Source organism: Microcaecilia unicolor, chromosome 4, assembly GCF_901765095.1.
Source record: "Microcaecilia unicolor chromosome 4, aMicUni1.1, whole genome shotgun sequence".
In the NCBI taxonomy this organism is placed as follows: Eukaryota; Metazoa; Chordata; class Amphibia; order Gymnophiona; family Siphonopidae; genus Microcaecilia; species Microcaecilia unicolor.
This window is the reverse complement of record NC_044034.1, coordinates 215,334,394-215,360,580: the sequence shown is the minus strand read 5'-3', so window position 1 is coordinate 215,360,580 and position 26,187 is coordinate 215,334,394. Positions and strand designations below refer to the sequence as shown.

General features: G+C 46.4%; 1 protein-coding gene across 1 annotated transcript in view; it reads left to right on the top strand.

Annotated features, from left to right (window-relative positions):
* Positions 1 to 26,187, top strand: part of LOC115469001 (synaptotagmin-2-like) — a 76,274-nt gene that overhangs the window by 21,134 nt on the left and 28,953 nt on the right. Inside the window, exon 2 of the mRNA XM_030201234.1 lies at positions 21,688 to 21,846. Within this exon, the coding sequence (XP_030057094.1) occupies positions 21,735 to 21,846 (112 nt within the window). The 5' untranslated portion in view covers positions 21,688 to 21,734. The remainder of the gene's footprint in view (positions 1 to 21,687; positions 21,847 to 26,187) is intronic.

Sequence of the window (26,187 nt, the reverse complement as noted above, 5' to 3'; positions counted from 1 at the left end):
GCAGAACATGTCGTTCCTCTTCTGGTGTTTCGTGTTGTATGAAATATGCACACACATTGCCTTTGCTCCACCCTGGGAACACCTACACATGGATTGTACAAACATAGGCACAATCTTTATTCACATATGCGGCCGTGTAATTCCATACAAGTCCTTTTCTGCATGTAAAACAAAACAAAATCACCCCCTATATGAGTTAGTTTACCTATGTATACTGGTGTGTGTTAGGGTGGCCCTCTAGTAGAGTGTTGCAATTGTTATTTGGTACAATAACTGTACTATAACAATCTTTCAAGAGGTTCTTGTTAACCCAATAAATGCACTACCTCCCATACATTTCAAATATACTATAGACATAAGTGGTGCCACTTACTGAACTTAGGTTTGCAAATCAGTAAGATTTATATACCCACCTCCTCATCGGTCTAAAGGTATGAACATTTTTTATCTTTTTTATATTCAGCTTATATTCAATTTTTCCAAAACTCCTTTCAACTTTTTAAAAATATGTGTTTCATTTTTTTCTCTAGCTCTTCAGCAAGATTAATTTAGTAAAAATACTCATCTCAAGATCGTTGTCAACTTTATCTTGAGATGAATATTTTTACTAAATTAATCTTGCTGAAGAGCTAAAGAAAAAAATGAAATACATATTTTTAAAAAGTTGAAAAAGTTTTGGAAAAATTGAATATAAATTGAATATAAAAAAGATAAAAATTTGTCATGTCTTTAGACTGATGAAGAGGCTAGAGGTGAGTATTTTTATTGAAGTAATCTTGCTGAAGAGCTAAGGAAAAAAATGTAATACATATTTTTAACAAGTTTTGGAAAAGTTGAATATAAAAAAGATTAAAAATGGTCATACCTTTAGACTGATGAGGAGATGGGTGTATAAATCTTACTGATTTGCAAACCTAAGTTCAGTAAGTGGCACCGCTGAGGTTTATGGTATATTTGAAATGTATGGGAGGTAGTACAGTTATTGTTTGCATAAGAAACAGTCTCTGTTCTGGGGAGCTTACAGTGTAACCATGACATGTGTCCTGAATCTGGAATAATGGACCATAGTTATCATTAACTAAAAGTAATTTCTTTAAACTCTCTCCTTCATTTCCAATACGTTTCAATAAGGCTTTGAGAAGAATCCCTTGTTACAGGGCATATGTCAAAATGGTATTGAAAGCTGTGTGTGTTTCTGGGTGAAAATGTATTTGTGGGTGTACCTGTATGTAGCTATTGCTGATTATACAAACAAGTACATTTATATAGAATGTTAGCGAATATTGTCAAAGGATCTGTATGTGTGTGTCAGTGGTTCTACATGAGGGTGTAGATGTGTGTGTGTGTGCATGCAGGCATAACTTTGTGGATATGTGTCAGTGTGTGGGTTGAATGTGTATTTTTGCAGGGTGGTGCAGTTCATTTAGTTTTAATCTCGGCAGCCAGTTACTGTGAGCCTATACCACGTCATACTAGCTCTGACATTTCTCAGTCACCCTTCACCTGCATGTCTCACCCTTTGTTGGCTGGTTAAATGGAGAGTCAGAATGCTCACAGCTAGAGTCTCACCCCTAGCTGAAGAGCTAGGTGAGCTCCCTTTGAAACTACAGGGTTGTACACCTAACTCCATGTTGCTATGAAATGCAGTATGGTCCAGGTTCTCCAGTTCCCATCCCATCACAATCTGCTGGGCTAGAGGAATGGTCTGGAATTTGACAGCTTAGATTTACTGCTAAAAAATGCAGGGTCATGCGTTTGGGCTGCAAAAACCCATGGGAACGGTACAGTTTAGGGGGTGAAGAACTTTTATGCACAAAAGAGGAGCGGGACTTGGGTGTGATAGTATGTGATGATCTTAAGATGGCCAAACAGGTAGAAAAGGCGACGGTAAAAGTTGCAAGGATGCTTGAGTGCATAGGGAGAGGAATGACCAGTAGGAAAAAGGAGGTGATGATGCCCCTGTATAAGACTCTGATGAGACCTCATTTAGAATATTGTGTACAATTCTGGAGACAGCACATTCAAAAAGATATAAACAGGATGGAATTGGTCCAGAGGGTGGCTACTAAAATGGTCAGTGGTCTTTGTCATAAAGCGTATGGGGACAGACTTAAAGATCTCAATATGTATACTTTGGAAGAAAGGCGGGAGAGGGGAGATATGATAGAGACATTTATATACTTACTAGCCGCTGAGCCCGTTAAAACGGGCTATTGGGTCGCCGCTGGCCCCTCCCCCGAGTTCACCGCTGCCGGTACCCCCCCCCCGAGTCGCCGCCGCCGGCCCGTCTCTTCGCTATTCAACTTACATCTCCGGAGCAGGCAGATCAGCTGAGCTCCCGTCGGCCTTCCTTCTCTGCCTGTGTCCCGCCCTCGTGTGACGTAACGTCGGCGAGGGCGGGACACAGGCAGGGAAGGAAGGCCAACAGCAGCTCAGCTGATCTGCCTGCTCCGGAGATGTAAGTTGAATAGCGAAGAGACGGGCCGGGTGCAGGGGTGGCGGTGGCGACTCCTGGGGGGGGGGTAGGTACCAGTGGCGGCGACCTCGGGGGGGGAGGGGGAGCGGTGGCGACCTCGGCGGTTCCCTCCTCTTCACGCAGTTTCCCTCTCTGTCCCGCCCCCCCCATCATCACGTATTGACGCGGGGGCAGGACAGAGAGAGAAGTCTACTGCGCATTTGCGAGTGAGTACGGTCACTCGTCGTTTATATGTTTGATGTGGCCTAAATGCACAGGAGGTGAGTCTCTTTCAATCAAAGGAAGCTCTAAAATGATGGAGCATAGGATGAAGGTGAAAGAGGACAAACTCAGAAGTAACCTGAGGAAATACTTTCTTCATGGAAAGGGTGGTGAATTCATGGAATGACCTCCTGATGGAAGTGGTGGAGATGAAAACAGTATCTGAATTCAAGACAGCTTTGTACAAGTACATAGGATCTCTAAGGGAGTGATAGGGAGAATAGATGGCATGTATGGGCAGACTGGATAGGCCATATGGTCTTTATCTACCTACGTTTTTCTACGTTTTTATAAAAAGGCATCACAAAGGGAGGGACTAATGCAGTCACCTTGCGTTGACTCAGCTCAGTGCAGTTTCCTTATGTAAGTGTAACTCCAAAATTTTGCTCCCCACTGCTATACACGAGTAGCATGCAAATAGACTGAATGCAAAAAACATGTACTAACATAGGAGAGCATACCAGACACATGTTGCACACACAGGTCAGTGGTGGTGGCAACTATGCCTTCCACAGAAAAAAACTGTATCAGTGCTCTTCAGATTGCACATGCACACATATGATGGAATGCTATTCTGTGCATAAAGTACCAATATGTAATTAATTTGTTAAATATGATTTTCATATTCAATTACATGTAATAGAGCAAGGTAATTCAAGAAAAATATATCCCAAATATCCACATCCTACCATTGGAATCACAGATGCAAAGTACAAACCAAACATAGGCCACATTACAGAAAGAGAGAAAGTCTCATATAATAAAGAAGAGAACCCAATGACAATACCCACAAAGAAACCCCACTTTCAATTTTCAGCCCGCCCAAGGTAATATTTCTCCAGGCCATAAAAAAAAAATTAAAAAATTTTCCATGTTCAAAGCCAAGAAAACACCACAGTGGAGGCGACGAAGAGAACAAAAATGTCTGTATTTCATATCTTCGATTGACTCGACATGGCCATGTTTCGGCTATAAGGCCTGCATCAGGAGTCTATGCATACACTCTAAAACACATACATAAATTAAAATGAAGCAGAATATCGCATGCTGTAAAAAAAATGAACAACAAAAACATCTTATGCCAATGCATAGGAAAATTGATAAAACCCTCTAATGAATTGACCAGGATATATAAATATTAAACTATGCATGAATCTTGATGATAACTAAAACATGATACATAATACAAGCATAATAAATAAATTACCATAATAAATAACCAAATAATAATATAACACATAATAAATAACTTAGGGGCCCTTTTGAGGGGCATTTTCGAAAGGGACGTCCACGTTTCGATTTCGACGTCCTCGCAAAATGTCCCGATCCAGGGGCAGGGAAACCCATATTTTCGAAACAAGATGAACGTCCATGTTTCATTTCGATAATATGGTCAAGGATGCCCAAATCCTGAAATTTGGTCATCCTTAGAGATGGTCGTCCCTAGACATGGACATTTCTGATTTTCAGTGATTTTCGAAACCAAGGACGTTCATCTCAGAAACGACCAAATGCAAGCCATTTGGTCGTGGGAGAAGCCAGCATTTCTAGTGCACTGGTCCCCCTGACATGCCAGGACACCAACCGGGCACCCTAGGGGGCACTGCAGTGGACTTCATAAATTGCTCCGAGGTACATAGTTCCCTTACCTTGTGTGCTGACCCTCCCAACCCCCCCCAAAAAAAACTCACTACCCACAACTGTACACCACTACCTTATCCCTTATGGGTGAAGGGGGGGGCACCTAGATGTGGGTACAGTGGGTTTTGGAGGGCTTGCTGTTTCCTCCACAAACGTAACAGTTAGGGGGGTATGGGCCTGAAGTGCACTGCACCCACTAAAACTGCTCCAAAGCAACTGTACCCACATGTAGGTGCCCCCCTTCATCCCTAAGAGCTATGGTAGTGGTGTAGAGTTGTGGGGAGTGGGTTTTGGGGGGGGATTTGGGGGCTCAGCACCCAAGGTAAGGGAGCAATGCACCTGGGAGCTATTTTTGAAGTCCACTGCAGTGCCCCCTAGGGTGCCCGGTTGGTGTCCTGGCATGTCAGGGGGACCAGTGCACTACAAATGCTGGCTCCTCCCACGACCAAATGCCTTGGATTTGGCCGGGTTTGAGATTGCCGGCATTAGTTTCCATTATTGGGGAAAACAGATGCCGGCCATCTCAAACCCGGCCATCTCTGACATTTGGCCGGCCCCAACCATATTATCGAAATGAAAGATGGCCGGCCATCTTTTTTGATAATACGGTTCGGGACTGCTCTTTGCGGCGCCATCTATTTGGCCGGAGCCGTTCGATTATGCCCCTCCATGTGCCAGAAGCTGGAACTACCGCCGGGCTCCCGAGTAATCCTGGTGGTAGGGCCGAATTGGACTGCAGTGATGTGATGGTACAGCTATCGTCGCTTAGTAAAAGGGCCCCTTAGTTTTTTAAGAAATAATTTTTTGGGGGTTACTTCCTTAGATAAACTGAGTCAATACACAACAAAATTTAAATTGTCAGGATATTCAATTAGCAAAAACAATTTACTCAAAAATGTATTAAAATTTTTTTTTAATATTATTTGTGTGTTCAGAGCCAGATGCCTAAAATAGAAAAGGTGGCCATCCACCCCATCATGGCACACTTGTGTCCATAAATATTCTTTGCAATAGCCGGTGTTCAAATTTATCTAACTTGACTTATCTAGTTGACTTCTTCTCTGATGTAATGGAAAACTGTAATCTTCAGTCATCCTTTTCTGCTAACATGCAAAACCGACAAGATGTGTTTCAAAGCAATCTCCCCTACACAGACTTGGTTTCACTTGTTCTTCTTCAGGGGGTTAGTAACCAATCCATCTGAAAATACTCGACACAGTTCCACACAAAGCAAGCACCCCTCAGGTGAATGTTTGCCTTTTCTGTTTTAGGCAACTGGTTTTCAGAATACAAATAATATTTAAAAAAATATATATATATATATATATATATATAATTTTTGAGTAAATTGTATCCTGACAACTTACATTTAGTTTTTTAGTTTTTAAACCATGCTTTTCATGGAAGCCAGAAGAAAGCTGCGGGTCCTTGTGCTGGTAGTAAAGAGGCATGAAATCCTCACTAATGTTACCTTCAGAAGAACAAGTTAATCTAATGCTCCACCTCAGAGTGTTACAGCCCTAGTGTTGTGTTCAGCCTTCTTGACTTTTGTATACTTTTCTGAATCTGTGTTGAATGGCTTCATTAGCATGGATTTAAATATGTTGTGTGTCAATGAGGGGCATAATCGAACGGCACCGGCCAAATAGATCGCCGGCGATCTATTTTGGCGGCGGTGCAACAGCTGGCCGGAACCGTACTATCGAAAAAACGGCCGGCCATCTTTTTTTTCGCTAATACGGTTTAGGCCGGCCAAATGCCAGAGTTCGCTGGGTTTGTTTTTTAGCGATAATGGAAAAAAATGCTGGCCATCCCGAACCCGGCGAAATTCAAGGCATTTGGTTGTGGGAGGAGCCAGCATTTGTAGTGCACTGGTCCCCCTGACATGCCAGGACACCAACTGGGCACCCTAGGGGTCAGTGCGGTGGACTTCAGAAAAAGCTCCCACATGCATAGCTCCCTTACTTTGGGTGCTGGGTCCACCTGCCTGAAGTGCACTGCGGTCATGGAGGTGGGTACGGCATTTGAGGCTGGCATAGAGGCTGGCAAAATATGTTTATAATTGTGTTTTTTAGTGTGGGAGGGGGTTGGCGACCACTGAGGGAGTACGGGGAGGTCATCCCCGATTCCTTCCAGTGGTCATCTGGTCTGTTGGGGCACCTTTTTGAGGCTTGGTCGTGAAAATAAAAGGACCAAGTAAACCCGGCGAAATACTGATGAACGCCGCTTTTTTTTCCATTATCCGCAAAAGCCTGCCATCTGGTAGCCACGCCCATGCCCGCCCATGTCCCGCCTTCTCTATGTTGCCGACACGCCCCCTTGAACTTTCGCCGGCTCGACGACAGGAAAACGGCGATGGTGTCAAAAAAAGGGGATTTCGATTATACCGATTTGGCCGCTTTTGAGAGATCGCCGGCCATCTCCCGATTTATGTCGGAAGATGGCCGGCGATCACTTTCGAAAATAAGCCTGAATGTCTACCTGAGACTTTGCACACACAGGGGCAGATACACAGGGCCGGTTTTAGACATGCTGAGGTCCAGGGTAGAAATTAAGGAGGGGGCCCCCAATCCCCTCTCCTCATTGCCCCTCCGACGATTTCCCCAGCTGCAGAGCTTAGAGATTTCTTGCTGCTGGACTGGAGGAGGAGGTCTTCAGTTGGCGAGGCTTGGAGATCCCTGCCAGCTCAAGTATTTATATTTTGTATTCAGGTGAGGAGAAAATATGGTGCCCACCCATTTTGCCCCCCCCCCAAAAAAAAATCAGCCATCTGCCTACTCCACTGAATACAATACAAAAACCATCTGTGATGCACATATCCCAAAGCTAACTTATTCCAGTCAATAAATTCAAAATAAAACACTTTTTTTTAACCTTTGTCTGGACATTTTGTTTTTTCTATCATCGTGATCTCAGTTTTTTCTTTTTCTGTATTCTTGTCTGTCTTCTGCTAACTCTTTCCAGTGTCTGCTGTCCATCTTCTTTTCTCCTCTCTTCTCTCCATTCCCCCACTATACCTGTCTCTAACCTATTGATTTTTCTCTCTCAGCTATTTCCTCCCTTTTTTTTTTTTTTTACCTTTTCTGCCTCTGTCCACTCAAACTGACTCTCACATCCTTCTCCTTTTTAATTTTCAGCTACCTATGAATTTTCTATCTCTTCTCAGTCTCTAACTCTCTTGTTTCTTATCTCACTCCTTTCTCAGCCTCCTATCTCCTTCCATCTACTCCCCTATTCTCCTCTCACTCACCTTCTTGCCACCACTACCCTCCTCCGTTGACTTCTCCCACATGGTTCCATCATTTCCAGAATCTCCTCTCCCTCTTTCCACTCTTGTAGCCCACCCCAGTCTCACTGCCTGATATCTCCCTGTCCCTTTCCCTTCACCACTTAGCATCTTCCTGTTCCACCTCTCTTCCCTTCTGACCCCCCCCCCCCAAAAAAAAAAAAATAGGTTCATCTCTCCTCTCACACTTCTAGACTCAGAGCAATGCAGGATAGATACCCCAGTGCACTAGTGCTAAGATTCACACTTCCAGACTCAGAGCAATGCAGGATAGACACCCCAGTGCACTAGTGCTAAGATTTACACTTCCAGACTGAGAACAATGCAAGATAGACACCCCAGTGTACTAGTGCTAGGATTCACACTTCTAGAGTCAGAGCAATGCAGGGTAGACACCCAGTGCACTAGTGCTAACATTCACACTTCCAGACTCAAAACAGGATGGACACTCCAGTGCACTAGTGCTAAGATTCCTTGCCATCTTTCTGTGCCTACCTCCCAACGCTCTTTTCCTTCTGAACCCAATTCCTCCTACGTTTAACTTACTTTTCGCTAACCCCATTAGTTTTTGCGTTTACCACTAACTGTATATTCTTCTTACACCTTTGTAATTATATACATTGTTCTCCGAGGACAAGCAGGCTGCTTGTTCTCACTGATGGGGTGACGTCCACGGCAGCCCCCTCCAATCGGAAACTTCACTAGCAAAGGCCTTTGCTAGTCCTCGCGCGCAGATGCACACCACGCATGCGCGGCCGTCTTCCCGCCCGAACCGGCTCATGTTCATCAGTCTTCTTTTGTCCGCGTTCGGGACGGTCGTGTTTTACTGCCGTTTCGTGCCCCTCAAGTTGACCTTGCGCGTCTTCGCGATTTTCGCTTAAAAAAAAAAAAAAGAGACCGATCGGTCTTTACCCTTTTCCCGTGTTTCCAGCTTTTTCCCCGCGTAAGTTTCCTTTCACTTTCGGGACTGGCCTATTTGGCCTCGATTCGGGTTTTTCTCCCTTCTTTTTGGTGCCCTTCATCATCATCGCGAATTTTGATTTTGCCGGCGTGATTTTTCCGCCCATGTCATCGAAGTCTTCCAGCAGCTTCAAGAAGTGCACCCAGTGCGCCTGGGTAATCTCGCTCACTGATAGGCACGCTTCGTGTCTTCAGTGTCTGGGGGCTGGGCACCGCCCGCAGGCCTGCAGTCTTTGTGCTCTTTTAAAAAAGAGGACTCAGGTAGCGAGATTAGCCCAGTGGAACGCGTTGTTCTCGGGCTCTTCGACGACAACAGCACGGGCATCGAGTGCATCGACGTCGACAGCATCGAAGTCTTCGACCTCGGCATCGGCATCAACTGCATCGAGGCCTCTACCTTCAGCATCGATTGCATCGAGGCCTCTACCTTCGGCATCGTCGGTACCGAGGTATCGAAAGGCTGCGTCGATGTCGGTGGTACCGGGACCTCCGCTGTTGCTGATGTCGTCGGACGGTGGTGCTTCGTCTGGAGTGCAGGTGAGGGCTGTCCATTCCCCTGCTGGTGGCGGTGAGCCTTCGGGTGGGTCTCCCCCTGCCTCGAGGGCTCCTGCGGTACAGCCCCCCCCGAGATCGACCTTCTTCGGAAGCGACGGTAGGATTCTACGTCCTCCTCGTCGGTACCGGGAAGCTCCGGTGACATGCTTCGCTTGAAGAAGTCTAAGAAGCATCGTCACCGGTCTCCTTCCCGTCTCGGTACCGAGAACTCTGGGTCGCCGAGGCAGTCGGCACCCAATAGGCATCGGCACCGGGAGGACCGCTCACCCTCTGTTCAGGAGGTGTCGATGCGCTCTCCCTTGGACAGCCCGGCACAGGCTCCACGCCCAGAACAGACTCTGACATTGACGCCTGCATCGGCTTCTCAGTCTTTCTCCACAGCCGCTCTGCACGAGAGTCTCCGGGCCGTTCTTCCAGAGATTCTGGGAGAGCTGTTGCGCCCTTCCCCTCCGGTACCGGGGATGCTTGCGCCTCCGGTACCATTGAGTGAGGTGCCGGCTTGCCCCTTGCCCGAGGTGAGGTCTCCGGTACCGGTACGCTTGCGGTACCAGCTACGGCCGCCTCCCAGGCAGACTCCCCGACGACGTCGGCGGAGGGAGCTTCGCCGGTGCTGTCGAGGGAGTCCACCTCTCGACGCTCCTACCATGGCCGTGTTTCCACGGAGTCGAGTCGGGCACGGCTTCAGACGCAGGTTCGTGAACTTGTGTCTGATACCGATGGTGAGGCCTTGTGGGAGGAGGTGGAGGACATCAGATATTTCTCTGACGAGGAGTCTGATGGCCTTCCTTCTGACCCCACTCCCTCCCCTGAAAGGCAGCTTTCTCCTCCCAAGAGTCTGTCTTTCGTGGCCTTTGTCCGGGAGATGTCTATGGCCATCCCCTTCCCGGTGGTTGTGGAGGATGAGCCCAGGGCTGAAATGTTTGAGCTCTTGGACTATCCTTCTCCACCTAAGGAAGCGTCCACAGTACCCATGCATCATGTCCTAAAAAAGACATTGCTGGCGAACTGGACCAAGCCATTAACTAATCCCCACATTCCCAAGAAGATCGAATCCCAGTATCGGATCCATGGGGACCCAGAGCTGATGCGCACTCAGTTGCCTCACGACTCTGGTGTGGTGGATCTGGCCATAAAGAAGGCTAAGAGTTCTAGAGAACATGCTTCGGCGCCCCTGGGCAAAGACTCCAGAACCTTAGACTCCTTTGGGAGGAAGGCCTATCATTCCTCTATGCTCGTGGCCAAGATTCAGTCCTACCAGCTCTACACGAGCATCCATATGCGGAACAATGTGCGACAGTTGGCGGGCTTGGTGGACAAGCTCCCCCCTGAGCAAGCCAAGCTGTTTCAGGAGGTGGTCAGGCAGCTGAAGGCGTGCAGAAAATTCCTGGCCAGAGGGGTATATGATACCTTTGATGTTGCGTCCAGGGCCGCTGCTCAAGGTGTGGTGATGCGCAGACTCTCATGGCTGCGTGCCTCCGACCTGGAGAATAGGATCCAGCAGCGGATTGCGGATTCCCCTTGCCGAGTGGACAACATTTTTGAAGAAAAAGTCGAACAGGTGGTAGAACAGCTCCACCAGCGGGATAACACTTTCGACAAATTCTCCCGCCGGCAGCCTTCAGCATCTACCTCCTCAGGTAGACGTTTTTATGGGGGAAGGAGGACTGTTCCCTACTCTTCTGGTAAGCGTAGGTACAATCCTCCCTCTCGCCAGCCTGCGGCCCAGGCTAAGCCCCAGCGCGCGCGCTCTCGTCAGCAGCGTGCGCCTCAGCAAGGCCCTGCGGCTCCCCAGCAAAAGCAAGGGACGAGCTTTTGACTGGCTCCAGCAGAGCATAGCCGACATCAATGTGTCAGTGCCGGGCGATCTGCCGGTCGGAGGGAGGTTGAAAGTTTTTCACCAAAGGTGGCCTCTCATAACCTCCGATCAGTGGGTTCTTCAAATAGTCCGGCAAGGATACACCCTCAATTTGGCCTCCAAACCTCCAAATTGTCCACCGGGAGCTCAGTCTTACAGCTTCCAGCACAAGCAGGTACTTGCAGAGGAACTCTCCGCCCTTCTCAGCGCCAATGCGGTCGAGCCCGTGCCATCCGGGCAAGAAGGGCTGGGATTCTATTCCAGGTACTTCCTTGTGGAAAAGAAAACAGGGGGGATGCGTCCCATCCTAGACCTAAGGGCCCTGAACAAATATCTGGTCAAGGAAAAGTTCAGGATGCTTTCCCTGGGCACCCTTCTCCCCATGATTCAGGAAAACGATTGGCTATGCTCTCTGGACTTGAAGGACGCCTACACGCACATCCCGATACTGCCAGCTCACAGACAGTATCTGCGATTTCAGCTGGGCACACGTCACTTCCAGTACTGTGTGCTACCCTTTGGGCTCGCCTCTGCGCCCAGAGTGTTCACGAAGTGCTTGGCTGTAGTAGCAGCGGCGCTTCGCAGGCTGGGGGTGCATGTGTTCCCATATCTCGACGATTGGCTGGTGAAGAACACATCCGAGGCAGGAGCTCTGCAGTCCATGCAGATGACTATTCGCCTCCTGGAGCTACTGGGGTTTGTGATAAATTACCCAAAGTCCCATCTTCTCCCAGTACAGAGACTCGAATTCATAGGAGCTCTGCTGGATTCTCGGACGGCTCATGCCTATCTTCCGGAGACAAGGGCCAACAATCTGTTGACCCTCGTCTCCCGGGTACAAGCGTCCCAGCAGATCACAGCTTGGCAGATGTTGAGATTGCTTGGCCACATGGCCTCCACAGTTCATGTGACTCCCATGGCTCGTCTTCACATGTGATCTGCTCAATGGACCCTAGCTTCCCAGTGGTTTCAAGCTGCTGGGGATCTAGAAGACGTGATCCACCTGTCCACAAGTTTTCTCAAATCCCTGTATTGGTGGACGATTCGGTCCAATTTGACTCTGGGATGCCCTTTCCAAATTCCTCAGCCACAAAAAGTGCTGACTACGGATGCGTCTCTCCTGGGGTGGGGAGCTCATGTCGATGGGCTTCACACCCAGGGAAGCTGGTCCCTCCAGGAACGCGATCTGCAGATCAATCTCCTGGAGTTACGAGCGGTCTGGAACGCTCTGAAGGCTTTCAGAGATCGGCTGTCCCATCAAATTATCCAAATTCAGACAGACAACCAGGTTGCCATGTATTACATCAACAAGCAGGGGGGCACCGGATCTCGCCCCCTGTGTCAGGAGGCCATCAGCATGTGGCTGTGGGCTCGCCGTTACGGCATGTTGCTCCAAGCCACATATCTGGCAGGCGTAAACAACAGTCTGGCCGACAGGTTGAGCAGGATTATGCAATCTCATGAGTGGTCGCTCAACTCCAGAGTAGTGCGCCAGATCTTCCAGGTGTGGGGCACCCCCTTGGTAGATCTCTTTGCATCTCGAGCCAACCACAAGGTCCCTCAGTTCTGTTCCAGACTTCAGGCCCACGGCAGACTGGCATCGGATGCCTTCCTCCTGGATTGGGGGGGAGGGCCTGCTGTATGCTTATCCTCCCATACCTCTGGTGGGGAAGACTTTGTTGAAACTCAAGCAAGACCGAGGCACCATGATTCTGATTGCTCCTTTTTGGCCGCGTCAGATCTGGTTCCCTCTCCTTCTGGAGTTGTCCTCCGAAGAACCGTGGAGATTGGAGTGTTTTCCAACCCTCATCACACAGAACGAAGGGGCGCTTCTGCATCCCAGCCTCCAGTCTCTGGCTCTCACGGCCTGGATGTTGAGAGCGTAGACTTTGCCTCTTTGGGTCTGTCGGAGGGTGTCTCCCGTGTCTTGCTTGCTTCCAGAAAAGATTCCACTAAGAGGAGTTACTTCTTTTTATGGAGGAGGTTTGCCGTCTGGTGTGACAGCAAGGCCTTAGATCCTCACTCCTGTCCTACACAGACCCTGCTTGAATACCTTCTGCACTTGTCTGAGTCGGGTCTCAAGACCAACTCTGTAAGGGTTCACCTTAGCGCAATCAGTGCATACCATTACCGTGTGGAAGGTAAGCTGATCTCAGGACAGCCTTTAGTTGTTCGCTTCATGAGAGGTTTGCTTTTGTCAAAGCCCCCCGTCAAACCTCCTACAGTATCATGGGATATCAATGTCATTCTCACCCAGCTGATGAAACCTCCTTTTGAGCCACTAAACTCCTGCCATCTGAAGTACTTGACCTGGAAGGTCATTTTCTTGGTGGCAGTTACTTCAGCTCGTAGAGTCAGTGAGCTTCAGGCCCTGGTAGCCCAGGCTCCTTACACCAGATTTCATCATAATAGAGTAGTCCTCCGCACTCACCCTACGTTCTTGCAGAAGGTAGTGTCGGAGTTCCATCTGAACCAGTCAATTGTCTTGCCAACATTCTTTCCCCGTCCGCATTCCTGCCCTGCTGAACGTCAGCTGCACACATTGGACTGCAAAAGAGCATTGGTCTTCTATCTGGAGTGGACACAGCCCAACAGACAGTCCGCCCAATTGTTTGTTTCTTTTGATCCCAACAGGAGGGGAGTGGCTGTGGGGAAATGCACCATTTCAAATTGGCTAGCAGATTGCATTTCCTTCACTTACGCCCAGGCTGGGCTGGCTCTTGAGGATCATGTCACGGCTCATAGTGTTAGAGCCATGGCAGCGTCAGTGGCCCACTTGAAGTCAGCCACTATTGAAGAGATTTGCAAAGCTGCAACGTGGTCATCTGTCCACACATTCACATCTCATTACTGCCTGCAGCAGGATACCCGACGCGACAGTCGGTTCGGGCAGTCAGTGCTTCACAATCTGTTCGGGGTTTAGAATCCAACTCCACCCCACTAGGCCCATGTTTATTCTGTTCAAGGCTACACTCTCAGTTAGTTGGATAAGTTGTTAGGTCAATCTCAGTTATGTCCTCGCCATTGCGAGGCCCAATTGACCATGTTTGTTGATTTGAGTGAGCCTGGGGGCTAGGGATACCCCATCAGTGAGAACAAGCAGCCTGCTTGTCCTCGGAGAAAGCGAATGCTACATACCTGTAGAAGGTATTCTCCGAGGACAGCAGGCTGATTATTCTCACAAACCCACCCGCCTCCCCTTTGGAGTTGTGTCTTCCCTTGTCTTTGTCTTGCTACATACGGGACTGACGAACACGAGCCGGTTCGGGCGGGAAGACGGCCACGCATGCGCGGTGCGCATCGGCACGCGAGGACTAGCAAAGGCCTTTGCTAGTGAAGTTTCCGATTGGAGGGGGCTGCCGTGGACGTCACCCCATCAGTGAGAACAATCAGCCTGCTGTCCTCGGAGAATACCTTCTACAGGTATGTAGCATTCGCTTTACCTCTCTACTCTCATCTCCCCTTACGTTCCTACCCGTAACCTCCGCTCTCAAGACAAATCCCTCCTTTCAGTACCCTTCTCCACCATCACCAACTCCAGGCTCCGCCCTTTCTGCCTCGCCTCACCCCATGCTTGGAATAATCTCCCTGAGCCCATACGCCAGGCCCCCTCCCTGCCCATCTTCAAATCCTTGCTCAAAGCCCACCTCTTCAATGTCGCCTTTGGCACCTAACCACTATACCTCTATTCAAGAAATCTAGACTGCACCAACTTGACATTTCGTCCTTTAGATTGTAAGCTCCTTTGAGCAGGGACTGTCCTTTTTGTTAAATTGTACAGCGCTGCGTAACCCTAGTAGCGCTCTAGAAATGTTAAGTAGTAGTAGTAGTACTATGTAAGCCGCATTGAGCCTGCCATGTTTGGGAAAGCGCGGGATACAAATGTAATAAATAAATAAATAAGATTCACATTTCCAGACTCAGAGCCATGCAAGATAGACACCCCATTGTTCTAGTGCCAAGATTCACACTTCCAGACTCAGAACACTACAGGATAAACACACCAGTGTGCCAGTGCCAGGATTTACACCCCCAGACTCAGAGCAATGCAAGATCCATACCCAGTGCACTAGTGCCAGGAATTTACCCTCCCAGACTCAGGCACTCCTAAATCCACACCCTAGTGAACTAGTGCCAGGATCCAAATTTGCAGATTCTGAGTACTGCAGGATCCACACCCCCAGCATTCTAGTCCATGGTTCACACTCCCAGGCTTAGCAATACAGGATCCACACCCCTGCACACTAGTCAAGGATTCACAATCTCCATCTCAAAGAGCAGCAAAAACTGCTTGTTTCATATCTTTGTTGATCTTAATGATGTATGTAATGGAATATATTTGGAGTATGATTTATAATGGGAGGTTTGCTAAAATTTTATTGAAATGTCCTGCTTTGAAAATATTTTGAAATGAGAGATCAGCTGCAGGAGCATTGCAGAGGGTGTTATTGTTTGTGAATTTCTTGTGTGAAAGGAAAGATAAACAAACCACTGAAATAATTTGTATAAGCAGAAATCTCAGCCTCTGTTTGACCTGTGTCAGACATGAATGATATACTAGTACTTTCTGATCATCCACCATGGAGGTGGGAGAAATGCTTGAACACTATTGGGTGTGACAACTTGAGGACTTAGGTGTATTAGCAGAGATGCATGTCAGGGCTCAGTATTGGAACAGTAGGGGGTGCTGAGGGAAAGCTTCTGTGCTGGAGTATGAGGGGGTGCTGCAGACTGAAGTTTGAGTGAAGGCATGTTTACTTTGAGATGGTTTGCTGGCTCGTGAGTCTCTTCTGATGACTTTCAGGCTTATTTTCGAAAGAGAAGGGCGCCCATCTTCTGACACAAATCGGGAGATGGGCGTCCTTTTCTCAGGGTCACTCAAATCGGCATAATCGAAAGCCAATTTTGGGCGCCCTCAACTGCTTTCCATCGCGGGGATGACCAAAGTTCACGGGGGCGTGTCGGAGGCGTAGCGAAGGCGGGACAGGGGCGTGCTTAAGAGATGAGCATCCTCGGCCGATAAGGGAAAAAAGAAGGGCGTCCCTGACGAGCATTTGGCCGACTTGGTCCATTTTTTCTTGCGACCAAGCCACAAAAAGGTGCCCAAACTGACCAGATGACCACCGGAAGGAATCGGGGATGACCTCCCCTTACTCCCCCAGTAGTCACCAACCCCCTCCCACCCTAAAAAAAAAAAACTTAAAAAAAATATTTTTGCCAGCCTCAAATGTCATACCCAGCTCCATGACAGCAGTATGCAGGTCCCTGGAGCAGTTTTAGTGGGTACTGCAGTGCACTTCAGGCTGGCAGACCCAGGCCCATCCCCCACTACCTGTTACACGTGGTGGTAAATGTGAGCCCTTCAAAACCCACAAGAAACCCACTGTACCCACATGTAGGTGCCCCCCTTCACCCTTTAGGGCTATGGTGGTGGTGTACAGTTGTGGGGAGTGGTTTTTTTTTTGGGGGGGGGGTTAGGGGGCTCAGCACCCAAGGTAAGGGAGCTATGCACCTGGGAGCAATTTCTGAAGTCCACTGCAGTGCCCCCTAGGGTGCCTGGTTGGTGTCCTGGCATGTGAAGGGGACCAGTGCACTACCAATGCTGGCTTCTCCCATGACCAAATGGCTTGGATTTGGTCGTTTCTGAGATGGGCGTCCTCGGTTTCCATTATTGCCGAAAACCAGGGACGACCATCTCTAAGGACGACCATCTCTAAGGTTGACCTAAATGTTGAGATTTGGGCGTCCCCGACCGTATTATCGAAATGAAAGATGGATGCCCATCTTGTTTTGATAATACGGGTTTCATACTGTTCTCTCTCTCTGTCTCTCTTTTTCTCTCTCACACACACTGGTTAAAGACTCTGGAGATCTGCAACCCAAACATGCCCTAACACTCGCCTCCACCTACCCTCCTCTCTTCCTTCCCGTTCACATTAATTGATTTGATTTGCTTACTTTATTTATTTTTTGTCTATTAGATTGTAAGCTCTTTGAGCAGGGACTGTCTTTCTTCTATGTTTGTGCAGCGCTGCGTATGCCTTGTAGCGCTATAGAAATGCTAAATAGTAATAGTAGTAGTAGTAGGGTTTCCCCGCCCCTTCACGGATCCGTCCTATGAGGACGGCCCCAGGAAAACTTGGACGCCCCGTTCGATTATGCCCCTCCACACCTCCTTCCCAGTCCTTGGTTTTCAAAACTTTCCAGAATACAAGCACTTAAGGGCAGGACTTTCCTTTCTAGGCTTTTAGCAATGGGCACAACAGAGAAGCTGAGGGTGCAAAAACCAAATGAACTCAGTGACTCCCCTCTGGCTTGATCAGTGTTAGGGCATGTTTGGGTTGCAGATCTCCAGAGTCTTTAACCAGTGTGTGTGAGAGAGAAAAAGAGAGACAGAGAGAGAGAACAGTATGAATATATGGACTCATAGAGAGACAGATCAATAAATGGATAGAAACAGAAATGGATGGATGGATAAACAAAGAGAGATGGGGAATGGACAGAGATAATGATGACTACAATTCTGCAGGACTGTTGCTTTTCATGAACAATTGCCCCATGGTAGATAGGTAATAGAAGGCTGAACTCAATGGACTGACAAGCTAAGAAAGTCTCATGTGAGCATCTGAATAGGGTACAATGATGACAAAGCTATCATTTGCTGTACACCGCCTTGAGTGAATTCCTTCAAAAAGGCATGTAAATAAATCCTAATACATAAGTAAATATTACCCACTGTGTTAGAAAAGGAAGGTGTTCTCAAGGCTGGATGTAAGATGTTGGTGCCCATAGGCGGAAGTGGAGGGCAGGTTTCTCCCTTGGAGATCATAGTATTATCACTCTTATCAATTAAGGAGTGATAATACTATGGCGTTCAATGTGTGGACCGAACCCTGATGCAGCACTTAGCGAAACATGCCACATGTTGGCCAGTGGTCCCGCTGTTCATAACTGCAATCAAAGCTAAGTTTGTTTACTAAAATCTTTATGAAAGTCATGCAATAGATAATTAAATAAAATTAAAATTGGATTAAAATGTTGGACCGGTGAAGAGACAAGGTGAGCTAAGAGATATTCTGGCACTTATGAAACGAGTCGCCACTGAGGTCCAATTTAGACCATATAGAAAATTGTTGCACTTACTAGTTTTGGAATGAAATCATTAGACATTGGGCTGTTCTTTGGGATTGATTAGATATTAGCAAGAACACACATAAATTATAGATTGCTATAATTTCTTGGTGTATTTGTGTGCTCTGCCTAAGCTCTGCCCAGACACATGCCGACAGGCAAAGTACTGGCCATCAACACATGGCATATACTTTTTCGCTAGTTGGGATTGTAGAAGAGGCCATTTACATGAGTAAATGGCCACTTACATCTGCAAATTATTAGAAACTACCATTTACATATGTTCCTGCCATCTAAAATCATGCAACTAAAGTTACCCCCATAAAGGGTTACCAATTCATACACATTCGGATTTGAACTTCAAAAGTTTAACTTGGTTTTAACAGCACTGTGAGTACATTTATATACTCAGAAGATCCCAGTACCGTGGTTCTCAACCCAGTCCTCGGCGCACACCTCACCAGTCAGGTTTTCAGGATACCAAAATGAATATGCATGAGATCTGTTTGCACACAATGGAATTTACCTCATGCATATTCATTGTGGATATCCTTAAAACCTGACTGACTGGGTGTTTCCCAAGGACTGGGTTGAGGACTCCTGTTCCAGTAGCAGAACAGAATTTCCTAGGAGCAATGTCTGAATAATATACAAGATAAAGCGAATTAAGGGAAGGGATCTTGTGGCTTTGGTGATCTGTAGTCTCAAGTGAAAGCAATAACAGCATGGTGATATTTATCTGATATGTACGCTTGCTTCTCAAGATCCTAAATAAGGAGGGATAAGAAGGGAATTAGAAGTGAATTACTAGTGGAGCAAAGTCTAAAGGACTTACCTGTCCTGAGTGCTAAAACCTGAAAAGAAAGCCATATGCCCATTTTTGCATACCTTCTCAGAGGAGAATTGTGTCCCTGTGAACACCAAAGAGAGCATTTCCTTACATACTTAATCTCTGCTACTTGAGTATCAACCTCAGATGCCATGGAAGGAGAGAAAGGAACCTTTTTTTTTTTAGTTATTCCTTTCACCTGGCTGCACGTTAATACCATTCTACCCCTCCAACCTACCTGGAGGTGAATAATTGCTTTTAGCCCCTCTTCCAACCTCTGGGAAATTCATTGACAGGGTGACTCTGCAGAGCAGTGTGATTGCATAGAAAGTTCTAGGTTTCCCACTAATTGTGTGGCCTCTATGTGGTGTGGAAGACAACTTGAACCCTTTGCCCCTGAAAGAAACCCTGGGCACTGTGCAGCGGTAGTCATTGCCATTATTTATATACAGATGTATTTATGGCATTAGGGACTCTGCCAAGAGCAAATATTTAAAGTTAGGGAAAAAAAACATCTCTATATATAAAAGGCATCACCAACGTTCTAAATGAAGCCTCCAGCCGGAAGTGTGAAGGGGGAGAGATATCCGGTTTCCCCATGAGTGTCTGCCCCTCCCTCGCTCTCTCTGTAACACAAACAGTGAAGGAAAACACAGCAAAGCACGAAATCAAATCGCTCTCTCTGTAACAGTGAAGGACTCAGAGGGGGGAGGGGAGAGAGGGCAGAAGCCCTCACTATCTCTGTAACACAAACACAGCACAGCAGGAAACTTAACACTGAAGGACTCGACTCCGAGGGGGGAGGGACAGAGAGCAGAGGGGAAGGGAGAGAGGGCAGAGGGCAGGGACACACACACTCCCACATGCACACAGAAGAAAACCTTGCTAGCCCCTGTTTCATTTGCATCAGAAACAGGGCTTTTTTACTAGTCTGGAAATAAAAGAATCTTACATCAACATAGGCAGTTTGAAAATTTCCCCCTTAATGCTAACAATCTTTCCTCTAAAATCTCCAGAACTTTATCAGATTATTATAACTCTGTTTTTTATGTATGCTATTTTTTTTATACAACCTGCAAGCCTGAAAGCTATCAAAGCAGTGTACATTCAGCTATAGTAGGTATCCTTCTGTCCCTGGAGGGCTCATGGCCTATGTTTGTATCTGAGGCAATGGAGGGTTAAGTGACTTGCCCAAGATCACAAGAAGTTGCAGTGGGAATTGAAACTGGTTTCCCTGGTTCTTAGCTTACTGCTCTAATCATTAGGCTACTCCTCCACTCTAGGGGCTACCAAAAATTTTTTTTTTTTGAATCAATTACAATATAGTCAGAACATGGCTGCAAAACTGGTCACAGGTAGGGTTACCATATGGCTCCAGAAAAAGGAGGACGGATTGAGCCAGCAGGGTTTTACTTCCATTGCTTTCAATGGAAAGCAATTGCTTTCAATGGAAGTAATTGCTTTCAATCGAAGTAATTGCCCATTGCTTTCAATGGAAAGCAATGGAAGTAAAACCCGGCTGGCTCAATCCGTCCTCCTTTTTCTGGAGCCATATGGTAACCCTAGTCACAGGCAAGAAACAAATCTAACCATGCTTCCCTTTTAGGACTGCATTGGCTTCCAATGGAATCCTATATTTAGTTTAATCATTTGACTCAGAAATGTTGTATTATGTAGAATGCTGGTAACATTTTGGTACTGCTTCCCATCCATTACATTCCTCACAGCTGGCACTTTAATCCAGCCCTATACACCCAGATGTAGTCAGCAACCACACAAAGAACAACATTTGAATGTTAAGCTCCTATATTGTGGAATCTCTTGCCATTAGATGTGAGGCTTGAATCAGTATATTTGAGATTTAGGAAATTTTGTAAGACTTTTTTTTTCCTTTTTTTTTTAAAAGTTTTAACAAATGTTTTATGTTGAAATACTTTTGTAATTATTTATGTTAAAATGGTAATATATTATGGCTGTTGATTCTAATATTTTAATTGTAAAGCACATCAAACAATTACATAAAAAATAAAAATAAATAATGAGGGTAATATTGAGCCTGCAATGGTCACCAATTGTTTTGAAACATCAGCTGCTGTGGGTAAAAAATTCTGGATATTCAGCAGCAGTATCTGGATAATAGCAGCTGCTCGCTATTCGGAGTTGTGGACAGCACTGCAGCTATCCAGATGGTAGTGATATTCAACTGTAATACAGACAGCCAATCTGCATACATTTGGGATAGCCTCCAGAAACAGGAGTGGGAACAGAACTAGGCTCTTCAACAAGCAGACCAAAGGCGTCCAATGTATAAAATGCCGTTTTATTTGAAAGAAGACTCTACAAGGTACCCTGTTTCGGCACTACAAATGCCTTCCTCAGGAGTCTATATAAAAAATAAAATATAAAATATGTATACACAAACATGTAAATATAACTATATAAAATTTGACACTGAAAATCAACTTATACTTGTGACAGTACAATGATCTTTCGTGGGACACTGCTGTTCTTTTCCACCCTCTGGTGGTTTTGCTTCTTCTCCAGGAACAACATTCGAACCTAAAGGAGTATGCATGAAATAAACGTACATATCTTGGGGACAGAGGAACCAATACAGGAAGTTACCACAATCATAATGGAAATGGGACCAGTGACGATCATACATGACCCCTCTTATTTTTCTTCTTTTGTAGAGCTTTTATCCCCGGTGTGGCAGCAACTGGTTACTCCCCGTCCTGCCATGCCAGACAAAGAAGCTTCGTACAATGTATCTACCACCACGGTCAGAGCTAACGTTACCATAACCACCACTGCACCAGGGTTCATTGATAACATCCTTAACAAAATCCCGTGTGAGTACCTACACTGGGGAGAGGTTCATGGAGTGCACGCCATGAGGGGTGACAGCTGTCTGCCAGTACACAGGCTCTAGAGAGGTTCTCCCTACCATGGGCATGGTTGCCAACTCATTACAATTAGTTTTCATTGTCATATGCCCATTTTCCCTCTAACAACCTAACTTGGTTACTGACATATAGAAGTCAATATTCATTTAGGCCTCTCTGGCTAAGTTTGTAAGGTAGCTGAACACATGTTGCTAGTTAAAATTTTGCACCCCTCCCCTGTCATGCTAGTTATTTATGTAAATTTGGGGGCCCTTTTACTAAGCTGCATAGGCGCGTATGTGCATCCTACAAGCGTCAATTTTGAACTACCACCCGGCTACCACGTGGCTTGGTGGTAATTTAATTTTTTACGCACGTCCACTAAGAACGCTAGAAAGTTTCCGGCGTGCGGTGCTAACCAGGCAGTTATCGGCATTGTACGCACATAGACCATTACCGCCCAGTTAATGTGTGAGACCTTACCGCTAGATCGATGGGTGGCAGTAAGGTCTCAGGCCCAAAATGGACGCGCATCACTTTTTATTTTGCCGCACGTCCATTTTCGGCCAAATAAAAGAGGCCATTTTTGCAGGTGCACCGAAAAATGGACCTTCGCACATCCAATACATGTGTCTACACCAGTGCAGGCCATTTTTCGGTGCACCTTAGTAAAAGGACCCCTTTGTGCAAGCAAATTAAAGCATACACAGGCTTTACCCAAATAAAAAGAGATTGCACTGGGGGCATTCCTCCCAGGGCAAAGTTAAGTTACCTAACAAATTTTGGTTGCACCAACAATTGACCTAAAATTAACCCAACGACTTTATCCGGCTAACTTTGCAGGCTGAATATCAGGATAAAGTTGTTGGGTTAATTGTCCTGCTCATCAGTATTTTGAATATGGACCTCACATGCTATATAATATAAAACCTTTGGGAGTCTACATTTTTGACTTGTCTGCTAGGGTGTTAATCTTGGAGGGGATGGAACAATTCTCATATGAGGAAAAGCTGGGGAGATTGAAGCTCTTGAGTTTGGATAAGAGACAGCAGAGGGGGGATATGATAGAGGTCTATAAAATCTTGAATGGAGTGGAACAGATAAACATGTATCAATTGGTTATTCTTTCAGAAAGTACAAAGACTAGAGGACACCCCATAAAGTTTCTAATTAGTACATTTAACAAATAGAAAATATTCTTTCAATCAATATATAGTTAAACTCTGGAACTTGTTGTCAGAAGATATGGTAAAAGCAGTTAGTGTAGCTTGTTTAAAAAAGGTTTAGACAAGTTCCTGGAGGAAAAGTCCATAATCGCTATTAAGATAGATATGGAGAAAGCCACTGCTTATTCCTGGGGTAGGTAGCATTGATCTTGCTATTTTGGGGGATTCTGCCAGGTACTTTTGTCCGGGATTTGGCCACTGTTGGGAAACAGGATTTTGGGCAATTCTTATGTTCTGGTATCAAAACCTGATATACTGATTGGGCTCTGGCTACTCTCTCATATCCTGACAAATAAATGTTGGTTTCAAATACTATGGGATAAGGACAGGATGAAAGGGGCAGTGGAAATGGAGGATAGGTTCTGGCAGCTTGTAAGATAAAAAGGGATCACCTACTGCTTGTTTATTGGCCTGCATTTTCACAAATACTGCAGGAAACATTTTCTTTACTGTGTACACAACGAAGAAAATGCTGAAGGAACATCAGACCATTTTTATGCCCATGAAAGTATTTTATAGACTTATAACCATTTTTTTCATGCTGTCAGTAAATGATGACTGGTTGTAGACCTGTGCCATGGGATGGGCTGTATACAGTTATATGCCCTGGCTGGGAATGCAATGGCAGTAATAGATGTCTAAATAGCAAAAAGAAGCATCAAGAGCCTTGAAAGTTGGGACACAGTTCCTTTAATTGTATAACTTGGCCACTGTCGGTGACAGGATGCTGGGCTAGATGGACCTTTGGTCTTTCCCAGTATGGCACTACTTATGTACTTATGTACTTATCTCTCCTTACTGACCCGACACAGTGCCTGCATCAGGGTCACTAAATCCCAATTCTTCTGTCCAAGCAACATAATCACTTCATCAGTATTTTCGATACCAGTGCAAGCCTGTGCAGTTCACACCTGTAAGTCAGCAACTCTTTTCTGAAAACACGGGATAAGGGATCGGGACACGAGACTTGTTTTTCTTCTCAAAATAGGCAAATAGGAACGGGCTTCCTTAGATATCATATCTTTAATAACCAATTAAAGCTGCACAATCAATGCAGTCTGCTTGAATGTGCAAATAGCCCTTTCCTCTCTAGTGGTCTGACTGAGCTGTGTAAAAGGAGAGAGAGCAGCATGTCTCACAGGCCCTGAAGTGGCCTGAGCTGCAGCAGCCAGAACAACTAAAACTATATTGCACATTCAAGCAGACTGCAGTGATTGTACTGCTTTAGTCTGTGCTGTCTTCTCTCTTACCCTATGTCTTTCACACCTCTTAGAAACCCCTGACTTCTCTTAAAGGGATCAGCAGCATCTCTATCGTTTTCTTTGGTATGGGTACCCAGGACATTTTCATGTCATTTGTCCATTCTGGAACAAATGTTGTTACTAGTGCACACTTTTCTTAAAGAGTATGAATTATTCCCCTAATTCTACTACTTCTACTTATCATTTCTATAGTGCTACTAGACCTGCGCAGTGCTGTACACTGAACATGTAAGAGACAGTCCCTGCTCAACAAAGTTTACAATCTAATCAACACAAACAGGACAAATATGGGATAACGACAAAGAGTAGCAAAATTCCATGCAGAATCCCAAGGAGTAATAAGATTCCGGAATCCCAAAGACTACTACTACTACTTCTCAGGGGCGGACTGAGAGTGGTCTGGGCCCCTGCTGCCTGACACCCCCCACCCCCCACCGCTGCGCTGCTGTCCCCCTTACTGCTGCAGCTGATTGCTCCTGTCAACCCGGTCCTACCTTAAGGGCCCTGGTGGTCTACTGGCCTCTGCGGGGGTGAGCATGTTCTTTCCTGCCCGCTGCACTGCTGCTATTCCCCTGCCAGCCGGCTCCGCTGTGTTTTCAAAATGGCGGCTGTGACATCCTGTGGTAGTCTCGTGGGTCTCAACAGCAGATGCAAATTTCAAAAACTGACATATTTCAATCACTATTCTATAGGTTAACAAATACCAATAAAACAAAAAATGGAAAATATGATGATACCATTTTTCAATTAGATTTCAGAGGCCAAAACCTCTTTCCTCAGGTTAGGATAGTATACTGCTGTTAAGGTATTCTGTGCTGATATGAGAAAAGAGTGTTGGGTCTCCAAATGTTAGTCAAAAATGTATTAAAATTAGTCCAATAAAGATGTCACCTTATTTCCATTTTCTGTATTTATTAACACAGTTACCACACTACTTTATACTAAACTATAAATAAAATGTATTTTTTCCTACCTTTGTTGTCTGGCTGTTTACTTTTTCTAATTGTGTTGGTCCCATCTGGCATTTGTCCCATTTCTCCCCCTCATCCAGTGTCTGTCCCTCCTCTCCCACTTTCCTTCTGATATCTGTCCCCTCTCTCCCTCTCAACCAGAATCTGGCCCTCCTCCCTACATCTAGTGTTTGGCCCTCCTCTTCTCCCTACATCCATTGTCTGCCATCTCTCTCCCCTTCCATCCAGCATCTGACCCCTCTCTACCCCTCATCCATCTCCCCTTCCATCCAGCCTCTGACCCTCCTCTTCTCCCTAATCTAGCACCTGTCACTTCTCTCCTCATTTCCATCCGACATCTGTCCACCCTCCCCCTCCATCCAGCATCTGTCCCCCTTCCCCCTCCATCCAGCATCTGTCCTGTCTCTCCTCCCTTCCATCCAGCATCTATTCCCCCTTTCCCCTCCATTCTCCATCCAGCATCTGTCCCCCTCCATCATGTGTGTGTTGTTTTCAGCCCCCAACACTCAACCCCTCTCTCCCCCTCACTGGACACCTCCACTGCCACTGGCACACCAGGCACACCCCACTCCCACCCAATGCCCCCCTGCCACGGCCACCATTGCTGCTGCTTCTGTTTCAGCAGTGGCGGCAAAAACAGTGAAAAAGATTGCAGGGTTGCGATGTTCCTGCTTGTGGCTGACCGGCTCTGCCCCAGAACAGGAAATTATGTTAGAAGAATGCGGGAACAGCAGCTGTGAGCAGGAACAGTGCAGCCACGCAACTGTTTTCTCTGTAGCAGCAGCAGCGGTGGCTGTAGCAGGGGGGTATTGGATGGGAGTGGGGAGAGCGGTGGGTATCTAGGCAGAG